The sequence below is a fragment of the Bos javanicus genome, chromosome 11 (genome assembly GCF_032452875.1).
Source record: "Bos javanicus breed banteng chromosome 11, ARS-OSU_banteng_1.0, whole genome shotgun sequence".
NCBI lineage: Eukaryota > Metazoa > Chordata > Mammalia > Artiodactyla > Bovidae > Bos > Bos javanicus.
In genome coordinates, this window is record NC_083878.1 from 100,283,381 (window position 1) to 100,304,740 (window position 21,360).

The 21,360-nt window shown below is 50.1% G+C and overlaps 1 protein-coding gene across 2 annotated transcripts in view; it reads left to right on the forward strand.

Annotated features, from left to right (window-relative positions):
* The window catches only part of NCS1 (neuronal calcium sensor 1), a 55,539-nt gene extending 37,523 nt beyond the window's left edge, over positions 1-18,016 (forward strand). For both annotated transcript variants that reach the window (XM_061433839.1, XM_061433840.1), the window contains exons 4-8: positions 253-331; positions 3,768-3,856; positions 4,338-4,415; positions 6,913-7,030; positions 14,367-18,016. In XM_061433839.1, coding sequence (XP_061289823.1) covers positions 253-331; positions 3,768-3,856; positions 4,338-4,415; positions 6,913-7,011 — 345 coding nt within the window. In that variant the 3' untranslated portion in view covers positions 7,012-7,030; positions 14,367-18,016. The remainder of the gene's footprint in view (positions 1-252; positions 332-3,767; positions 3,857-4,337; positions 4,416-6,912; positions 7,031-14,366) is intronic.
* The last annotated feature ends 3,344 nt before the right edge of the window (positions 18,017-21,360 follow it).

Consider the following 21,360-nt stretch of genomic DNA (forward strand, 5'->3'; position numbering starts at 1 on the left):
ACTGGCTGTTCCTTCCACCAGCTGTGGAGTCAGGCTCTCCCCCTGGCTTGCCCTGGCACTGCCCCTCCTACTGGCCTGTCCCATTTCTAGTCCTCCCCTGCCCCTCCCCATCTTCTCCGAACCTCATCCCTTCCCTCCCATGCTCTGCACTTGGGCGTCTGGTACCTGCTACCGTCCGTCCATCACCACCCGTCGGAGGAGGGGCCTGACCACCACTAACTGAGGCCACGCCCACCCCTCTCTCTCCTGCAGGATGGGCGGATCGAGTTCTCCGAGTTCATCCAGGCGCTGTCGGTGACCTCGAGGGGAACCCTGGATGAGAAGCTGCGGTGTAAGTCTCGCTCCCTGGAGGTCCCAGGCTGGAGGGAGGCCAAACACCCGGGCCCAGGCCATCTGCCCGGGGCTGACAGTGGCACAGATGTCCTGTCCTTCCAGGTCAGAGGCGGTTTCCCAGGGGTGCCCAGGCAGGAGGAACGTGGCTTCTTTAGGCGGGTGGACAGATGGGGCAGGAGCAGAGGGACATTTGAGCAGGTGCTGACATGCGAGGTTCAGTGGTAAAGGAATCTGCCTGCAGTCTGACCTGGGTTTGATCCCTGGGTTGGGAAGGCCCCCTGGAGGACGAAATGGCAACCCACTCCAGTGTTCTTGCCTGGAGAATTCCATGGACAGAGGAGCCTGGCAGGCTATAGTCCATGGGGTCACAAAGAGACGGACATGACTGAGCGGCTAACACACACAGACATGGGACCTCAGGCAAGACAGCAAGGAGCTAAGAGCTCCACTTCCAGGGCTGGACCCACTGCTTTGGAGGCTGTTTTGATGACAGATCTAATTCATTCACTTATGTACTGGTTCAGCCAACAGATACTGACCAAACATGGCCACGTGTCAGTACTGGACAGAGACTGGGACCCACTGGAGCATCAGATAGACAGGCAGGTGCCTGACAGCCTTAGTGGCTGTCAGTCTAGCATGGGGGCGTTATCCATAAGGTCCCAGAAAACTGCAGCCGAGACAGGAAGCGCGAGATGTGAGCTGACTGGATAGGAACTGACCCTGCTGTGTGCTGGGAGTGAGCTGGGAGAGATTGGAGGGAAGAGCGCTCGTGGCAGGGCAACAGCATGTGCGAGGCCCTGAAGAGGGTCAAGAGAAGGATTCAGAGCAGAGAGTGAGGGACTCTGGAGAGAAGATAAAGGCCATGGGCTAGAACTCACTCCTCTCTGAATGCAGAGTTCCCAAGAATAGCAAGGAGAGATAAGAAAGCCTTCCTCAGTGATGGATGCAAAGAAAGAGGAAAACAATAGAACAGAAAAGACGAGAGAGAAGACGAGAGAGATTTTCAAGAAAATTAGAGATACCAAGGGAACATTTCATGCGAAGATGGGCACGATAAAGGACAGAAATGGTTTGGACCTAACAGAAGCAGAAGATATTAAGAAGAAGTGGCAAGAATACACAGAAGAACTGTACAAAAAAGGTCTTCTTGACCCAGATAACCACGATGGTGTGATCACTTACCTAGAACCAGACATCCTGGAATGTGAAGTCAAGTGGGCCTTAGGAAGCATCACTATGAACAAAGCTAGTGGAGGTGATGGAATTCCAGCTGAGTTATTTCAAATCCTGAAAGATGATGTTGTGAAAGTGCTGGACTCAATATGCCAGCACATTTGGAAAACTCAGCAGTGGCCACAGGACTGGAAAAGGTCAGTGTTCATTCCAATCCCAAAGAAAGGCAATGCCAAAGAATGCTCAAACTACCGCACAATTGCAGTCATCTCACACGCTTTCTCCAAGCTAGGCTTCAACAGTATGTGAACCAAGAACTTCCAGATGTTCAAGCAGGATTTAGAAAAGGCAGAAGAACCAGAGATCAAATTGCCAATATCCGTTGGATCATAGAAAAAAGCAAGAGAATTCCAGGAAAACATCCACTTCTGCTTCATTGACTACACAAAAGCCTTTGACTCTGTGGATCACAACAAACTGTGGGAAATTCTTAAAGAGATGGAAATGCCAGACCAACTTGCCTGCCTCCTGAGAAACCTGTATGCAGGTCAAGAAGCAACAGTTAGAACTGGACATGGAACAACAGACTGGTTCCAAATTGGGAAAGGAGTGTGTTAAGGCTGTCTATTGTCACCCTGCTTATTTAACTTTTATGCAGAGTACATCATGTGAAATGCTGGGCTGGATGAAGCACATGCTGGAATCAAGATTGCTGGGAGAAATATCAATAACCTCAGATATGCAGATGACACCACCCTTATGGTACCACCCTTATGAAGAGGAACTAAAGAATCTCTTGATGAAAGTGAAAGAGGAAAATGAAAAAGCTGGCTTAAAACTCAACATTCAGAAAACTAAGATCATGGCATCGGCTCCCATCACTTCATGGCAAATAGATGGGGAAACAATGAAACAGTGACAGGCTTTATTTTCTCGGGCTCCAGAATCACCGCAGATGGTGACTGCAGCCATGAAACTAAAAGACGCTTGCTCTTTGGAAGAAAAACTATAATAAACTTAGACAGCGTATTTAAAAAGTAGAGGCATTACTTTACCAACAAAGATCTGTCTAGTCAAAGCTATGGTTTTTCCAGTGGTCATGTATGGATATGAGAGTTAGATCATAAAGAAGGCTGAGCGCTGAAGAATTGATGCTTTTGAACTGTAGTGCTGGAGAAGACTCTTGAGAGTCCCTGGGACTGCAAGGAGATCCACCTGGTCCATCCTAAAGGAAATCAGTCCTGAATATTCTTTGGAAAGACTGATGCTGAACCTGAAGCTCCAATACTTTAGCCACCTAATGCGAGGAGTCGACTCATTAGAAAAGACCCTGATGCTGGGAAAGATTGAGGGCAGGAGGGGAAGCGGATGACAGAAGATGAGATGGTTGGATGGCATCACCGACTCAATGGACATGAGTTTGAGCAAGCTCTGGGAGATGGTGAAGGACAGAGAAGCCTGGCATGCTGCAGTCCATGAGGTCACAAAGAATCGGACACAACTGAGCGACTGAACACCACTTCTCACTGAGACATCTTCACCGCTTTGCATCGGCACCAAGAAAATGCAGCGGTTTCTTTTAGGAATAAAAGAGGATTTTATTTATGCAGAAGCTCCTCCCCGTCTCCCAGGCATATGATTTTATTTTCTAAGGTGACCCTAGCAGGATACAGCATCAGTGTGGAGAGGGAGTGACTGAGAGCAGGCAGAGGCTGGTGGGTGGGGAGGGAGAGCGGTGGTTTGGGAGATCCTCCTGGGGCCTCGGCTCTTGCAGACCTGGTGTCTCCTTTGCATATATATATCTTCAATAACTCTGGTTGAAATGGTGCCTGTGTCCCTTTTGTGTGTGTGTCTCTCTGTCTCCTCCCATCTGTGTTGATGTAAATATTCAATGGGCTTCCCAGGTGGCTTAGCAGTAAAGCATCTGCCTGCTAATGCAGGAGATGTGAGATTGATCCCTGGGTGGGGAAGAGCCCCTGGAGTAGGAAATGGAAACCCACTCCAGTATTTTTGTCTGGGGAATTGCATGGACGGAGGAGCCTGGTGGGCTACAGTCCGTGGGGTCGCACAGGAGGAGCCTGGTGGGCTACAGTCCGTGGGGTCGCACAGAGTCAGAGACGTCTGAGCGAATAGACAACAAATATTCATTGACTGGATGAGTGATGGGGCTCTTGGCTGGACTGCATGCTGAGATGCAGGGTGGGACGGCTCCCCTGCCCTGGGCCAGGGGTGATTCCGTCCTGGCTGGCTGATTGCAGGGGCCTTCAAACTCTACGACTTGGACAACGACGGCTACATCACCAGGAATGAGATGCTGGACATTGTGGACGCCATTTACCAGATGGTGGTGAGAAGCTTGGGTCGTATGGGGTTGGGGGAGGCCGTAGGGACATGACATTTAGTGACTGGCCCTGGCCCAGAGGAAGCACCCCCTGGGGCAGCTCTCCTGCCAGGGGTAAGAGATGGCCGATGAGGGTCACTGCCCGGGGTTGCTCTGTGCAGATGGGGGCTGGGGTGGAGGGGATGTTCTGGAGCAGAATTACAGATGGTGGGGGCATTGTAGGGAATCGGAGGGAGGGAGAGGCAGGCCTCATCTGGAACTGCCCTGGTCTGGGGGGCATATTTTTTTTTTGGCTGTGCCCCAGGTCATGTGGGATCTTAGTTCCCTGAGTAGGGATCGAACCCTCACCCTCTGCACTGGAAGCGTGAAGTCTTAACCACTGGACCATGTGGGAAGTCCTGGGGTTGGGGAGAGGGTGTATTTTTGAACAAGGGGCCCCAGGTCAGGTGTGGCAGGGGCCAGTCCCTACCTCATCTGTCCCTGGCAGGGGAACACTGTGGAGCTCCCTGAGGAGGAGAACACCCCGGAGAAGAGGGTGGACCGGATCTTTGCCATGATGGACAAGGTGAGACCCCTCGCATAGGCTCCACTGACCACCTAGGGGTCCAGCTCCAGGTAGGCGTCATGACTGGTGTGATGTCCACTGGTCTGGCTGGCAGCCATCCCCTTTGAACATCAAGCATTTTAAATAAATTTGTCCAGCTCTTTCTCTTTGATCCACTAAGATTCTCAACCTTGTAAATTTTTTGCCATGGACCAGAGATGTTGGCATTCTGGACAAGTTGGCTGTGGACTCCTCAGAATAATGATTTTTAAGTGCATTAGATAAAACCCACAGGGTTACGAAGGGAGCTATTTGGAATACAGCTGGCAAGACCTTTTTTGAAAAAGAATTTGTGATGTGAGCTTCTTTATGAATACGTTGGATAAGATATAGAGGTGGGTTTAAGCATCCGGTAATACCGAAGCGGGGCGATACGTACGGGTGGTCCTGCAGCAGCTGTGATGTGTCATGAAAATGCCGAGATCCCCACGGTTGACAAAGTCACAGGTACTTCCGGTCCCGTGGGGGATCGTCACCTAGATTCATTATGGAAGGAAGGGCTCAATTTCAGTTAGAAGTTAGCAAAAAGGATGGCCTCATTTTTTCCCATTTTAGTTCACAGACCTGCTGAATTCTGTCCACAGACCCCAGTTTAAGAAACCCTTCTTTTTAAAATGAGTTTGTTATTTTTATTATTATTTTTTACAGTAGTCCCTTGTTGGTTATCTATTTTAAATATTAGCAGTGTGTCCTTGGCAATCCCAAACTCCCAGTCTAGCCCTCACTCTACCCCCTAGCTGGTCACTGGGGGAATAAATTCATTTCTCAGTCTGTGAGTCTGTTTTGTAAATAAGTTCATTCTTATCCTTTTTTTTTAACTTTTTATTTTGTATTGGGGTATAGCTGATTGACAATGTTGTGATGGTTTCAGGTGGACAACAAAGAGACTCAGCACATAACCATTCTCCCCCAAACTCCCCTCCCATCCAGGCTGCCACATGACACTGAGCAGACTCCCCTGAGCTATACAGCAGGTCCTCGTTGGTTATCCATTTTAAGTGTAGCAGTGCATATGTGTCAATTCCAAACTCCCAGTCTATTGCTCCCCGACCCTTCCCCTGCTGGTAACCATAAATTCGTTCTCTAAGTCTGTGAGTCTGTTTCTATTTTGTAAATAAGTTCATCTGTATCAGTTTTTTAAGCTTCTGCATATAAGCAATATCATATAAGAAACCCTTCTTTATACCAAAGTTTTAAAAGCGGAAATAGCATTGTTTTTAAATAGTAACTGGATAGCAGGATGGTACGGAAACCCAGGACTGCTTGCCTTCAAAAAAGAATACGAATGAGAGTGACCTTGGGCTTGTGATTACATCCTGGTAGGGTGCAGGTGCTTGTCCTGAAAGCTTTGAGCCTGAGGCCTGACTTCCTTAATTAAAAAAGTGAGATCAGCTCATGTCAGAGAGGCTCGGACACGGAGGCTCAGCCGGCGCTGGGCTCCTGGTGACAATCAAAAGACGCGTCCACAGAGCGTGGGCTGAGAATCCTAGTTTCTTGCGGAGAGGTTCAGCGCTATTCAACGGCAAGGTGTTAAATCCCCCTCCGTCACCCCCAGTCAGGCCTCCCTTATTTTGGGAAGCAAAGCACACGCTGGGGTCAGATTGGGTGCAAACCCGGCTTCCCCAGTTAGCAGCCAGGGGGCCTGGGCAGTGACGAGCTTTAGCATCCTCACCGGTAAGATGGTGATAAGACCAGCCCCTCTTCTTAGACCAAGCACCCGTGTAGCATGAGTGGGACCCACAGTGGGCACCCCTCGAGCTCTGCCTGCTGAGTCTGTGGAACCCTCATCACGCCTCCCCTCTCTGGGTGTGGGACGTGGCAGGGTCGGGGGTGCCTCCAAGGCCTTTCTCCTTTGCCCTCACGTGTTTCCCTGAAAGATGCTTCAGGGGAAGGAGTTCTGGCCCCAATCATTTCCTCCCACAAGAGATCCACCAAAGCCCTCTTACGTGGGTCCCGCCCAGCCTCCTCACCGATCTCTGGGTCCCAGGAAACGGCTTAAACACCCTTCCAAGGGTGACCCCAGAGACACGCATCAGGCCCTCAGCCTTGTGGGATTTACACCCTTTGTGGGGACAAACAGCAGCAAGGATGATAACCATGGCCCTAAGGGGCGCTGCCAGTCAGCCAAGCCCTTTACAACAGCTTGAGCCCAAGGATGGCTCACCCAGTGCCCCGAAGAAGCAGGGCAGTTCTCTCCACTCCCCAGATGCGAAAACAGGAACCCCGAGAGGTGGGTCGCCCACCCAAGGTGAGGCAGCCAGGAAGTGCCCGGGTCTGTCTGTGCCCAGCTCCTCCCACCTAATGAGCGACGTTGCCTCCCTCCTGACCTAACTTTGCAAGCACTCTGGGGACCAGCCCTGGGCTGGGCTTGGGGAGGGCGTGTTTAGGGTCCGGGCCAGAGGCCCCTGTCCTAGGAGGCTGGCCACCCTCTCCCCTCTACCCACCTCTCTGCTTGCAGAACGCCGATGGGAAGCTGACGCTGCAGGAGTTCCAGGAAGGATCCAAGGCGGACCCGTCCATCGTGCAGGCACTGTCCCTCTATGATGGGCTGGTATAGTCCAAGGCCCAGAGCTGGGGTGAGTGGAGGGGGCCTGGGGGTGGGGTGGGGGCAAGGGGGCACACCCAGCCGGAGGACACCTGGGTTTGGCAGATAAGTGCCTGGGTTTCTCAGGGGCCCTTGGGGTCTGCCCAGGTGAAATACAGCTAGTAGGGGGAGGCCCAGGAGGCAGGGCCTTCAGATCAGCCAGGGCTCCCCTGTTTTTGTCGTTTTTATATACCTAGATTCAGCCAGAGACTTGACTTGAGTAGAAATTTCCCTGGGTTGAAAACACTTTGAAATAGCATCCCAGTTCCCAGTCAAGGCCAGGGGCCTAGGAGAATAGAAGTTTCTCCTCCCTTCTCGGTCAGGGTGGCTGAAGACCTCAGCTTCTGACTCTCTTGATCAGTAGCTCAGACATGGTTTCTTATTATTTTTAACCCATAAGCTTTTGGTTTGTTTCTCTTAGTGCTGGATGATAGCCTGCAGAGGCTTCTGTTGCTGGCAGAGAACTGACCCCCATGTCTTGTCCAGCTGTTAGCACTCTTGTACGTGTCTCCTGGATGATGCGTTCTGTCGGTACAGACCTAAGAGTAGAATTGCTGGAACATAGAATGTGTGTATATATTTAGCTTTAGTTGGTACTACCAGACAGTTTTCCAATGTGGTTGTACCATCCCCTACTCCCACTCGTGCTGTATGGGTGCTCCCGGTGCTCCATTTCCTGGCCAGCCTTGGATCTTCTCTGTCTTCTTAAATTTCAGCCGTTTTGGTGAGCCTGTAGTGATAGCTTGTTGTAATCTTTATCTGCATGTCTCTGACGAGCGCTTAAGTTGGGCACATTGGCATATGTGAAAGTGAAAGTGAAAATCGCTCAGTCGTGTCAGACTCCTTGTGATCCCATGGACTGGGCCTGCCAGGCTCCCCTGTCCATGGAATTCTCCAGGCAAGAGTACTGGAATGGGTTGCCGTTCCCTTCTCCAGGGGATCTTCCCAACCCAGGGATCGAACCCAGGTCTCCCGCATCGCAGGCGGCTTCTTTACCATCTGAGCAGGGAAGCCCAAGAATACTGGAGTGGGTAGCTTATCCCTTCTCCAGGGGATCTTCCCGACCCAGAAATCGAACCAGCGTCTCTTGCATTGCAAGCAGATTCTTTACCAGCTGAGCTACCTGGGAAGCTTATGCGTGCATCCTCCCTTTTTCCATCACCTTATTTGCAGTGCTGTCTTAGTCGTCTGTTGCTGCATACTGAGATCTTGCAAAACAGCAGCCGGAAAGAATAAATGTCAGGAATTTGGATACAGCTTTTTTTGGTGCCTTCGGATCAAAGTGTGTCATGAGGATACAGCCGAGCTGTCAGGAGGGTGATAACCCATCGCAGTTGGCCCAAGAGAATCCTGAATTTAGCACTGAAAGCCCTATGTCCTGGGAAACCCCTCTGTGTTAGGTAAACCAGAGTGATCACTCCCTGTTGGCCAGGGCTGTGGTCTCATCTGAAGGTGTGGCTGGGGCTGACCCACTTCTAAGCTCACTCACTTGGCTTGGCAGCCTCACCACATGCCCCTCTGCACAAGGCTGCCTAACAGCATGGTGACTGGCTTCCCTGAGGGTGAGATTTCTGGGAGGGAGAGAACCCAAGGTGAAAGCACAGTCTTTTTATAACCCGATCTTGAGAAGCAAGATCCCATTGCTTCTTCCTCAAGAATGCCTTCACTACTTTAAGCTATTTGTATTTCTATATACATTTTAGAATCAACTTATAAATGCCTATGTGCACACACACACACACACGTACTTGGATTTTGATTGGGACTGAGTTGAATCTCGGCTTCCCAGGTGTTGCTAGTGGTAAAGAACCTGCCTGCCAATGCAGGGGATGTAAGAGACTTGGGTTCAATCCCTGGGTTGGGAAGATCCTCTGGAGGAGGCCATGGCAACCCACTCCAATATTCTTGCCTGGAGAATCCCATGTACAGAGCAGCCTGGCAGGCTACATCCATAAGCTTGCAAAGAGTTGGACATGACTGAAGTGACTTAGCATGCATACAAGAGTTGAATCTACTGTTTAACTTGGGGGAAAATTGGCAGCTTTATAATGATGGGTGTTCCAATCCATGAAGATGGTATATCTGTCTGTTTCTGTGCAGTTCAGTTCAGTCGCTCAGTCGTGTCCGACTCTTTGCAGCCCCATGGACTGCAGCACGCTAGGCCTCCCTGTCCATCACCAACTTCCGGAGTTTACTCAAACTCACATCCATTGAGTTGGTGATGCCATCCTTTGAATTTTTGTCTTGGTAGCATTTTGCTCTTTTTAGCTAAAAGGTCTTTCACATCTCTAATAGATTTATCCCTAGGTATTTGATGCTTTTGACAGTGTTTTAAGTAGTAATTTTAATTGTATTTTCTATTTGTTTCTGGTTTATAGAAATTCAGGTGATTTTTTTTTTAAACTGATCCTATAACCATGGTCCTGCTAACTTCATTTATTAAATCTTAGGTTCTGCCTTAGATTCTTCTGGATTGTTTCCATTCTCTTTCTTCCTTTCCCATCTCTCTGCCTTTGTTCCTTTCTTCTGCTTCCTTGCTGGTTGGGCCCTCCCGTCACACAGGAGTGATGAAGGTCTAACTGTCGGGGGAAAGCTTTCAGTGGTTTCCCATTAGTTAGGTTATTTGTTATTAGTTAGGTTGTTAGATAGATTTGATCAGATTTAGGAAGTTTTCTTCTTCTAGGAGTTGTTTTTTTTTTTTTAATCATTAGTGGAGTTGAATTTTATCAAAATTTTCTGCATTTATCAATATTCGTATATGACTTTTCTGTCTTTCTTTGTTGTTAAGACGATGAATTGCACCAGGTGATAGGTGTGTGTGTGTGTGTGTGTGTGTATATATTGTGTGGCTCATCCATGGAGTCCTGCCTATTTAAATATTCTATGTTTTTTAGATAGTCTATGTTTTTTTTCTTTTTCTGTTCTTTTTCAAATTCTTTTCCCATTTAGGTTGCTATATAATATTGAGCAGAGTTCCCTGTGCTATACAGTAGGTCTTTTTGGTTACCTGTTTTAAATATAGAAACGTGTGCATGTCAACCCCAAACTCCCTAACTGTCTCTCCCTTCCAGCCTTACCCCTGGGTAACCAAAAGTTCATTCTCTAAGTCTCTGAGTCTGTTTCTATTTTGTAAATAAATTCAGTTGTATAATTTTTTTCCAGTTTTACATATAAGTGAGGCCACATGGTATTTGTCTTTCTCTGTCTGACTTTCTTCACTCAGTCAATCTCTGGGTTCATCCATGTTGCGGCAAATGGCCTTATTCCGTTCTTTTTAACGGCTGAGTAATGTTCCATTGTGTGTATGCACCACATCTTTATCCATTCATTTGTTGATGGATGTTTTCAACAGTGCTGCAGTGAACACTGGGGTGCATGTATCCCTTGGAACCATGTTTTTCTCTGGATATATGCCCAGGAGTGGGATTGTAGGATCATACGGTAGCTCTATTTTTAGTTTTTTAAGGAACCTCCATACTGTCCTCCAGAGCAGCTGTACCAATTTACTTTCCCACCAACAGCGTAGGAGGGTTCCCTTCTCTCCATGCCCTCTCCATCCTTTATTGCTTGTGGATTTTGTGATGATGGCCCTTCTGACTTAACACCAATCGATTTTTGCATGCTAAGCCACTCATGATAAGCTTTTATGTATCATCAGATTTGATTTGCTGATATTTTGTTTAGGAGGCCTGTTTTGAAACTTCTAATGTTATTTTGCATACTAAATCCTTTTTCATTGAAGGGACATTAGAAAATATGTTTAAAAAGAAAACCTCCATTAAAAATTATCATTAAAAAAAAAGCCTTCATATATAACCCCGATGGCTCAGTGAGTGGGGGCTCCACCTGCAATGCAGAAGACATAGGCCATGCAGGTTTGATCCCTGGGTCGGGAAGATTCCCCTGGAGGAGGAAATGGAAGCCCACTCCAGTATTCTTGCCTGAAAAATCCCATGGACAATGGAGCCTGGCGGGCTACAGTCCAAAGGGTCGCAAAGAGTTGGACATGACTGAGTGACTGAACATACACACATATAGCCCAGAAATAACCACTGTGAACATTTTGTGTCTAGAATGATTCAGAAAGAATTGAACACTTACAGAAACTTAATGCTCAGTAACTAGGTCACATAGGAACATAATAATCAAACCAATTTGTAAAGGAACTGTGACAGATATTTCTGTAATCTTAGAGACGCTCAGTATGCAGCTCTGGGTCCTGGAGCACATCCTGATCTGTTGTCTAATTTCCACGGTCCCTTTTTGTGAATTACCACCAGAGGCCTTCTTAGCAACTGCCACCTAACAACTGCTTCACTTCCTCCAGGCCATGGAAAAGTGGCGCAAACATGGGTTTTGATGTATTCCCCGCCAAGGACAAGTTGTACAGTGTAATTCATTTCTTTAAAGCGTGTGATTATTTTTGAATTACCTTATTTGTTTTTGCCTCACAGTTTTCTATGAATATATATATATATATATATATACACATATTTCCTCAACAACAATGAGTTCATAGCCATATGCTGTTGCCTGTTTTTCTCTTTTTTTTGTTTTGTGTTTTCAAAGAACAACTTGTAGGAAACACTTATTTTTTCTTTTAGAGACTCAACACCAAGAGGTTTGTAACGTGTTTTATCCAGCTTGTCTGCACTGGCTTTCCTTAACACAATTTACGTAGCCATATATCTTACCCTCACCCTCCCGCGTTGGCCAAGACGGTGTAACTTTATTTCCATGACAAGCTTTTCAGGGTGACAAGTTTCACTTTTCTAAAGCTCTTCCCGAAAATTGCCCTTCCTATTTCTTCTCAGGCTTTCCCAGATCCTGTCTGATTGTAATTACATCCAACTTGTGTTCTGTCGTTTTTGTGATTTATTTGCCTTCTGAGATTCCTGATGTATCATAATTCTTAGATAAATTACTGTTATATAATTCATTGAATTATTCAGGAACTGAGATCATGCATATTTTCTGCATCACTAAATCTTGCTTGAGATCATCCTTTTTAATAGCTGCATAGTATTCCATTTATGGCTGGACCATACTTTAACCAGTGTTGTGGTATGGGAGACTTAGGTTGTTGGAAATTTGAGGATGAATTAAAACCATTTTAATTATGGAAACATTCTCAGGCAACAGTGGAGAATATGTAACTCCATGTACCTATCAGTCAGTTCAGTTGCTCAGTCGTGTCTGACTCTTTGTGACCCCATGAACCACAGCATGCCAGGCCCCGCTGTCCGTCACCAACTCCCGGAGTCCACCCAAAAGCATGTCCATTGAGTCAGTGATGCCATCCAACCATCTCATCCTCTGTTGTCCCCTTCTCCTCTTTCCCAGCATCAGGGTCTTTTCAAATGAGTCAGCTCTTCTCATCAGGTGGCCAAAGTATTGGCGTTTCAGCTTCAGCATCAGTCCCTCCAATGAATACCCAGGGCTGACCCAGCTTCAGAATCACCAATTCATAGCAATCTTGACCATCTATTCCCTCCCCACACACCACTCAAGCTGGGTTGTTTTGAAGAAAATTCAAGACATCATATCATTTAATACATAAATATTTCAAAATGTATTTCTAAAACATAATTATTCTTTAAAAAAATCCATAATACCAAGAAAAAAGTAATTCCTTAATACGCTCCCATCAGCATTTAAATTCCAGTTTCCCATTATTTCACAGTTTTTTTCTTACTTTGATTATTGGAGTCAGAATTGGAATAAAAGCCACAGGTGGCAATTGGTTGGTAGGTCTCTTTTATTTATCTTTTTTATTAAAGATTTTTTTATGTGGAACATTTTAAAATTCTTTACCGAATTTGTTACAATATCGCTTCTGTTTCATGGGTTTTGTTTTTGTTTTCGCTGAGAGGCATGTGGGATCTTAGCTTCCTGACCAGGGATGGAACCTGCAGCCCCTGCACTGGAAGGCAAAGTTTTAACCACTGGACCACCAGGGAAGCCCCCTCTTAAGTTTATTTTCATCTCTAAGTTTTCCCCCATCCCTTTCCGTCTCACTGTTTGTTGAGAAGCGCGTTCTGTAGGGTCCCCACAGTCTGGGGTTTGCTAACGGTGCCCCGGCGTGCTGCTTACAGACTCCTGTTTCCTGTTCTTCCTGGAAATGGCAGTTGATCTTCCCACTGGATTTGGTCCACTTTTGGTGAGACCGTCTCGTGTCTGGGGTTGTGTGTGTCCAGCAGGCACCCGTGATGTCGGTGACATCAGCAGCTCTTGCTGACTGCCACCCGCATCCATTCATCAGGTCGTGCAAAATGGTGATGTCCTACAGGTGTCTTTCCTTCATGGCTGGCTGCGTCACTTCTATAAAGGGAGATATCCCCTCATCCACTCGTGGGTTATCCCCAGGGTATAGTGTTCACAGGGAGGGCAGGATGGATCCTCGATTCTTTATCAGTTTTCAAAACAAGTTGGATTTCCCACATCCTTTAGAAGTGACCAGTGATGTTTTATAAAAACAATATGTGTAATTATGAGTTTAGGGATTTAAATGCATTTGATGAGTTTATTTTGGGGTGGGTGGGGGAACTGCCAAACTTTTCCACAGTATCTGCATCATTTTATGTTCCTGCCAGTGATGATCAAGGGTTCCAATTTTTCCACACCCTCACCAACGCTTGTTAGTTTTAGGTTTTATCCTAGTATTTGTGAAGTGGTGTTTCTTTCTCTCTCTCTCTCTCTTTTTTTTCCCCTCTCCTCAAGGCGTGGGGATCTTTGTTCCCTGATCAGGGATCAAACCTGTGGCCCCTTGCACTGGAAATACAAAGTCTTAACCACTGGACCACCAGGGCAGTTCCTCCCTGTGGTTCTGGTTTGCTTTTCCCTGATGGCTGATTCTGTCGAGCATCTTTTCCTGTGCTTATTGGCCCCTGCTCACTTTGTTCTTAACGGTTGTGCATTCTTTTATCGCATGGTTCTGTCTTTATTGATCCAACCCGTCCCTCCCTCGTGGACACTGTTTGTTCTCTCCTGTTTAATTTTGTTGTTACAGGTGATACTGTCATAAGCATCGCGTTTATTTCTTAAGCACACATACTTAAGCACCAAATGTGGGGATCGGAGGGCGTGCACGTTTTTAGGACTCGTCACCTCATTCTCTAGTTCCAGGGTCCCCAGTCCCTGGGCCATGGACTGGTACTGGTCGGTGGCCTGTTAGGAACTGGGCTGCACAGCATGTAGTGAGCAGCTGTTTTCCATGAAACCGGTTCCTGGTGCCAACAGGGTTGGGGACGGCCCCTCCAGTTGACTCCCGCCCGCTCTGTGCCCCTGGCAGCCAGCACTGAGCCCGCCCCGCCTCCTGTGTCTTCCAGATGCCTGGGAACCAGTCACCTCCTCCCGTGCCATGAGGCCACCTCCGCCCTGACTCCCCCGCCCCCGACTCCCGTGTCCACCGAGCCTTCCTCCACATCCACGCCCAGCCGAGCTGCCCTGGAATCGCGAGGCCGGCTCCCCCCATCCCTGCACCCACCCGCCGCCTGAAGCCACCGGCTCCAATCGCCAACAATCTCTGCTTGTCCGGAAATTGACCACACGGATGGGAAAGGCTCCGGCCCTCTGCGGAACCCAGGACTCGTCTGCTTCGCAGGAGGGGCCTCTCGGTCTCTCCTGCTCTCCTTGCGTGTGTGCTTTTTTTTTTTTTTTTAATTTCAAACAGACATTGAAAAAGAAAACAACAAAACAAAACTACCTTCTGTTCTAGAAGATTCCGACTGACAGATGGGGAGAAGGCCTCGGAGAACCCTGCCTCCCACCTTGACCTTTGCAGCCAGAGAGGCCCCGGGAGTCCTGGCTTCGGCTGCGGGGCCTCAGGGCGTGGGGGGTAATGTGATGTTGCCGCCCCCCTTCCTCGGGCAGCAAGACCGCCTGCTTGGCTAGGATGGTTAATTACGATGATGCTGATTTTCTGTGATAACAGTATTGTGCTTTTGGTGGGGAAAGTGAGGTTTTTTTTTATATATATATATACATATATAATTGATATCTTTTATTTATTGGTTGTTAACTGTTGCTGCTGCTTCTGTGTGTCCAACGGTCCCAGGGATGCGGGGCCCACCGTTTACATGTGTGCACCCCTCGCCCACCTGCCCACACGCTTGGGAGGATGGTGGCCTGCAGCGGCCGAGAAGCCAAAAATCTTTTTTTTTTTTTTTTAATTTTAAAATTTAGATACTGTGCTTGCTTGATGTTTGGAGAGGGGAAAGGTGGGCTTCTTCAACGGCTAATGCACTGTTTCCTCTGCCCGAATGCCTCCTCTCTGGATCTCTATTCTCTGCTCCCAGTTCACACCTCTCTCTGTCCTGTATCCTCCTCGGGGTCCATCCCATCTTTTCTGAGGACAGACAGGGGACAGCTCTGAGCTTCTTGGTTCTCGCTCTGGTGTTTGCTGCTGCGAGGTTTGTGCTGAGACTGGGAGCCAGGAAGGTGGGCCGGTGGGGGAGGGGGGTAGACCGCAAAGCTAGGAGAGGTGATGAGGGAGTGAGCCAGCGTTTAAGGGCTGGTACTCTGTCTCTTCGGTGGGCTTTGAGAATCGCCGATCACTCTGCTTTCCTGCCTCCCTGTCTGCCTCGTCCAGAGGACCACGGTACCCTTCCCTCCTTTAGCTGAAAAGCCAGGAAGGGTGGAGGGGGCAGGGAGAGATGAGCTGCAGGCAATCCCATTCAGGTGGCATCTCCGGCTGTGACCTGCCTGTGCTCACGGAAGTTTCTAGCTCTGCCTGCCACTGAGACAGAGCAACCCCAGAGTCAGATGACCTTGGAGCAGAGGCTGGGAGCCCAAGGCTGGCCCTTGCTCTGTGATCGAGGGCACCCCCTTGCCCTCTCTGGGCCCCAGCTTCCACCGTCGCTGCAGACCCGGGGGTGGGGCTGGGCTGGAGGATATGAAGGCTTTTCTCCATCCCTGCCGACACTGTCTAATTCTAAGCCCGGGTCTCCGGCTGTTGTGACTCTGTGGTCGCGGCTAAGTTTCCAGACCCCAGCAGACACGGGGACCGTCTGAGCCACCATCTCATCTCTTGGCACATTTCTTCAGGGACACGGCAGCCCCTGGTGGCGTTGCGTGGGGTCCGATGACACGCCTTGTCCCTCCCCGCAGAGTTTCCTGGTCCTCCTGGGCTCTTGAGCCAGCTTCCAGGCTCAGAATTTGTCCTCCCCCAGGGAAGGCTTCGGGGGCCAGAAGCAGCCTCCCAGCCTGTGGTAGGGCCAGGCTGGAGTTTAGAATCCCGGCTTCTTTTTTGCACAGTCAGCAGCTGACCCCTTCCTTGCTTATCCCGGCCGCAGGAGATGAGGAGCTGGCGCTCAGCCCCCACTGGGAATTGCCCTCACCCTCTACTTTTCACTTTCCCAGGAGGCCAGAGATTCCCTTGCTCCTTAGTCCTCAGCCACCAGACGCTCTGCCAGAGAGCAGCTCTGCCAGCGTGGGCCTTGCGCGTCCACTCCCTAGGCTGGACCACTCAGCCAGCTCCCACCTCTCCCTCCTGACGTTCGTGGACCCTCCGCCTCCCCTGGAAGCCCCCCAGACAGACCCTGCATGAGTGGGATCGGTAGTTCCATTTTCAAGGGGAACTTTGAAACCTGGGCTCTTTGGGGATCCTGCAGTCCCCTTCCTGCTCAGGCCACTGACTCAGGAGGCCCTGGGATTCATCACCAAGTCCTGCAATTCTTCGTCCTGGCTCTGACCTGGGGGCCTAGGGTGGGAGGTGAGCTTGGTGACTTGGGACTGGAGGTCAGATGACTTCTGAGACTCGATCTGTGTCTCTCGTCCAGGGGTCAGGAGCGGTTGTGCAACTGTCCCGAGGGCATCACGGAAAGGGCTTGTGGCTGAGAATTCTCCAGGGTTCAGCATGTGGGTCCCACCAGCTGAGGCATTGATACCCAGGTGTCTGGGGAGATCTGAGTGCCAGACTTTCCTCCCACCTTCTCACCTTTGGCCTTTAGTGTGGAGCCACAGGTGTGGCTTAGCAGGAGGTATTGTGGCCCCATGCCCCAAGGACACCTTGGGTCCTTGCCTGGAGACCGTTCAGAGAGTGCTGGACACTGGCCGTTTTTGCCCGAGGTTGTGGACAGCAACAAGCCTATCGCCTCCTCTCACCAGGCCTCCAGCCTCGGCACCCTGGAACCCCGAGCAGTCCGTGGGCCTGTCTCCTTGCCACCGTTTCCCACCCGAGGCCCAACCCCATCAGCTGCTGCTCTCCGGGGCTTCCAGACCGGCTGGAAGCCAGGCTCTTCGCCTCCCCCCGCCCCCTCCCACCCCCTGCTCCCCGGCCCAGGAGCAGGAATCAGCCTCGGGCAGCGCGTCTGCAGCAGCCCTGGCTCCTTCCTCACAGTGTCCGCTCCCCGCTCCGTGTTGATGGTACTTAGAACGCCATGCGTTTCCAGTATTCAACCAAGCAATGTTTAGAGTAAGGTCAAGGCAAACGTGTGTCCTCTCCATCCCCTGAAATGTTTTTTCATTTTGACAGACACTTCCTAGATGATGGATGCACCTGGGTTTTCGAGGACATTGTCTCTTCGCTCGGGGTTTGGGGGGTGGTGGTGGGTGGGAGTCCTGGGTCTCCTGGGAAGTGGCAGCTTCACTGTTCAAGGTGACAGCTACAGGGTTCCCAGTGATTTCAGCGGCTAAGTATTGATTGAGGGGAATGCAGGGAGCGCCCCCTGGTGGTGATGAGCAGTAAAGACATTTGGGGGACTTGCTCAGCCAAAGGGATGGTTTGAGAAGGAGGCTGCAGATGGGGATTTGAGGAGGGGGGCCAAGATCTCACCCAGGCCTGGGCTTCCAGCCCCACCTCATTGGCAGCATGTGTCCCACACGGCCCTCTTCTAGGTCCACCCCAGGGGTAGCAAGTGAATTAGCATAAGGGCACTGTGATGGGAAGCCTTGCCCCCCACCCCCTTCTTTTTTAATATCTGCGGAATAAACCCAATGGTTGATTTTTGAATGAATAAAAAGGCTTTTGTTGAATAAACAGCTGGTCCCAGCTTCTGTCTTGGCATCTAGGCATCTCAGGCTTTGTCTGCTCCCCGGAATTGGGACGAACTCAGAATCCTTCCCACGCACCCACCCCTGACCCCCACCCACCCCTGACCCCCACCCTCCACCCAAGCTGTGCATCCTGTGCTCCCTGTGCCTTTGCCACAGCCGGCGGCCCCAGGGAGGGCCACAAGCTCCCAGTCTGACTCAGCGATCAGCTTTCTCCAGGACTCTGGGCAAGTCTCTGCTGCTCGCTGGGACTCAGTTTCTCCATCCGTCAGATGGGAGCGAGTCTCTGTTCAAGCCCTATCACAGGGTCGTTGTGGGGAGCAGCCATGAGTGGAACCATTAGAGCCTTTGGTCAAGGTGAAAGGCCAGTGCAGATGTGAATGGTCATGGTGCCCCCCACCCAGAGCCTGTGACTTTGGAAAGGCATTTGGACAACTCTTACCAAAAAAGAAAAAAAAGAAAAGGAATGTTTCCTGGGTGGTGATTTCCTTTGTTTGCCTCCCCAGTCCCTCTGGACTTCTTTCGGGGTGCTGTCCTGTCTGAATCTGCTGGTGGGTGTCTCTGGGGGAGGGGCAGGCCCTTGCCCTGGTGGTGCGCCTGGGGGGTGGGGTGGGACCCGGGGTGGACAGAAGCCACGTAGCATGCCCAGGCCTCCTCTCCTGCTCCCGTTGTATGTTGTCCGTGTCACGCCAATTAAACACGCTTCCTGACTTGTCTTTGCTTCCCTTGTGTGGACCTGTTGCTTTGTCTGTTTCTTTTTCGTTTCACGGTAGGTTTCTTCTTCCTCCTGTGACACCGTTTCTCTTGCTTTGGGTGCTGTCCACCCAGTTGCCCCGAGAGAAAGAATGTGCAGAGTGAGAACCTTGGGTATAGTGAGCAAACCAGAGTGTTTCCAGGAGAGTTTCTGTGGAAGGCATGGGTTCAGCAGCATGAACCTCGAGCCCACCCCACAAGTCACTCCCAGTGTTTCCGTTCCCACCTGTTTCATCTCTTGCAGGTCTCGACAGGGTTTAACAATGTTTGAAAACGTGGGCCCGGACAAATGGTGCTCAGGACTGAGTGTTGTCAGAATCACCCGGGAGCTTGTGGAAACCCAGGATGCCAGCCTCACCGCCAGAGTTTCTGATTAACTGGGTTTGAGCTGGGGCTTAGGAATGTACTTCTAACAAGTTCTCAGACCCTGCTGGTGCTGCTGGTCTGGGATCACACGCTGGAACCCCTGGGGAGCTGTTGACACTGGGGGACAACCAGCTGAGTTCTGTTTTATTTTTTTGGCCACGTCATGTGGCTCGTGGGGTCCTAGTTCTCTGACCAGGGATTGAACCCAGGCTCTTGATAGTGAAAGTGCTGAGTCCTAACCACTGGACCACCAGGGAACTCCCCAACTGGATTCTAAAGAGGAGTCCAGCCTCCGTTTGCCGGGGATTCAGGCTAAATATTCAACTGCATGTAACTTTTGCACCTGTCATTTGTCAGGCACAAGGGCCCAAAGACTTGTCGCTTATTGAGTGGAGGAGTGTTCTGGGAGGGGAGGTGGGTAGCTAAGTAGCCCTGATGGGGGCTCTCAGAAAGGCACCCCAGGGCTTGGCGGTCGGCATGGCTGCCCTCTGCCCGGAACCTGGGATCTTGGAGGGACCCCCTCTTTCCCCTCTAGTTAAGTAACCAAATGTTTGCTGGACACACACAGCGTGGTCCCTTCATGTGCCGGGTGTTTGGGGGAGGAGGGATCAGAGGAGAGGACAGTCCTTGCCTTCTGGAGTTTGCTGCGGAAGCATTAATTAGGAGGACGATAAAAGGCAATGTCACATTAAGAGCATAACTGCTGGTTAGAAATACGTTATCGCTCTGGGCCCTAGGCTCCTGAAAGACATGCCCACGTGTAGGCTGAGGAGATCAAGCTGCCAGCATTAGAACGAGCCGCCATCTGCAAGAACAGGTTGTGGTTCCGAGTTGGTTTTGTGAAAGGAATCGTCAGACCAACACCACCTGGGGGACAAAGCTGGAGGACGGCCCGACGTAACTCCCACTTGGAGGCTGAAGCAGCCGCAGAGAAGAGGGTACAAAGATGGCGCTCTCCGTGGCCGCACCGCGCACCCAGCATCCAGCCTCGCTCAAGACACTAGCGCTCCTTCAGACACATGCGCAGTCGCTTCAGGCGCGTCCGACTCTTTGCGAACCCATGGCCTGTAGCCCGCCAGGCTCCTCTGTCCACGGGATTCTCCAGGTAAGAGTACTGGAGTGGGTTGCCGTGCCCTCCTCCAGGGCATCTTTCCCGACCCAGGGATTGAACCCCCATCGCTTATGTCTCCTGCATTGGCAGGTGGGTTCTTTACCACTAGCGCCACCTGGGAAGCCGTCCTCCAGACCTAGGGGAGTGAATCAAAGGCAACATGTGAAGGCAGTGTGGGGTGGTGGTTAGGGGTGCAGGTTCTAGAATTAGCCCTGGTTCTCAGCCACCGTTTGACATTGGGCACAAGTTGTAACTAACAGGGTCTTCTGGTAAAAATGTGGGCTCTAATTAGAGGTAGGTGATGACCCCACAGCCCTTTCCCAGCAGTCTTCCCACCAGATGAAATGTTACAACAAAAACAAGTTTTAGGTCAAATTCTGCCAAATGTCCAAATATGTACTAGCAAGCAGGTGCAAAAGGTTAAAAACATTTGTCTGTCCAGGGAGTTGGGGGACTCAGGACCCCAGTGACCCCAGAGTACAGTCTCTGGCTTTGGGTTCTCTTCCCAGTTGGTACAGAGATGCAGAGTTCTGGGGATCTTTCTATCAATCATTAATTTCTATCACCTCATATTTCTCCTACAAAAAATGATTTCTAGCATCCTTTTGTTAATGAATCAACTCTGGGGTATAGGTTTTAATAGTAGTACATATTTAAAATGCTAATATGACCCCTTCTGGAGAGCAGATTCCTAAGCGGGGTGTTTCAAATCCTAAGGGACTGTCTTTGGGGTGGGGACTGGAGGTGATTGACACCTGCACACATGCTCCGATTCCACAATTCCACGGAAGCACTGAAAGTAAGGGTGTGCACGAGAGCACGCTCTCTCAGGGAAGCCCAGGATCCGGTTCAAAGGCCTGGTGTGAAAGCAACTGGGGCAATGATGCCAGAGTATGGTGAGCTCTCAGTGAGTGTAAGCTGTCGCTGGCTCTGGTCTTTTCCAGGTAACCTTAGGAAGTGTCTACAGGGACAAGGTTCAGAGCCTCTGCTTCTGAAGACACATGGTGGGTCATAATCTCTTGTTCTGGGTCAGGTTGAAGTCTGCACTGACCTCCCCCTGGCCCAGCCTACCTTGGGCAACTTCCTGTGGGTTGAGGCCC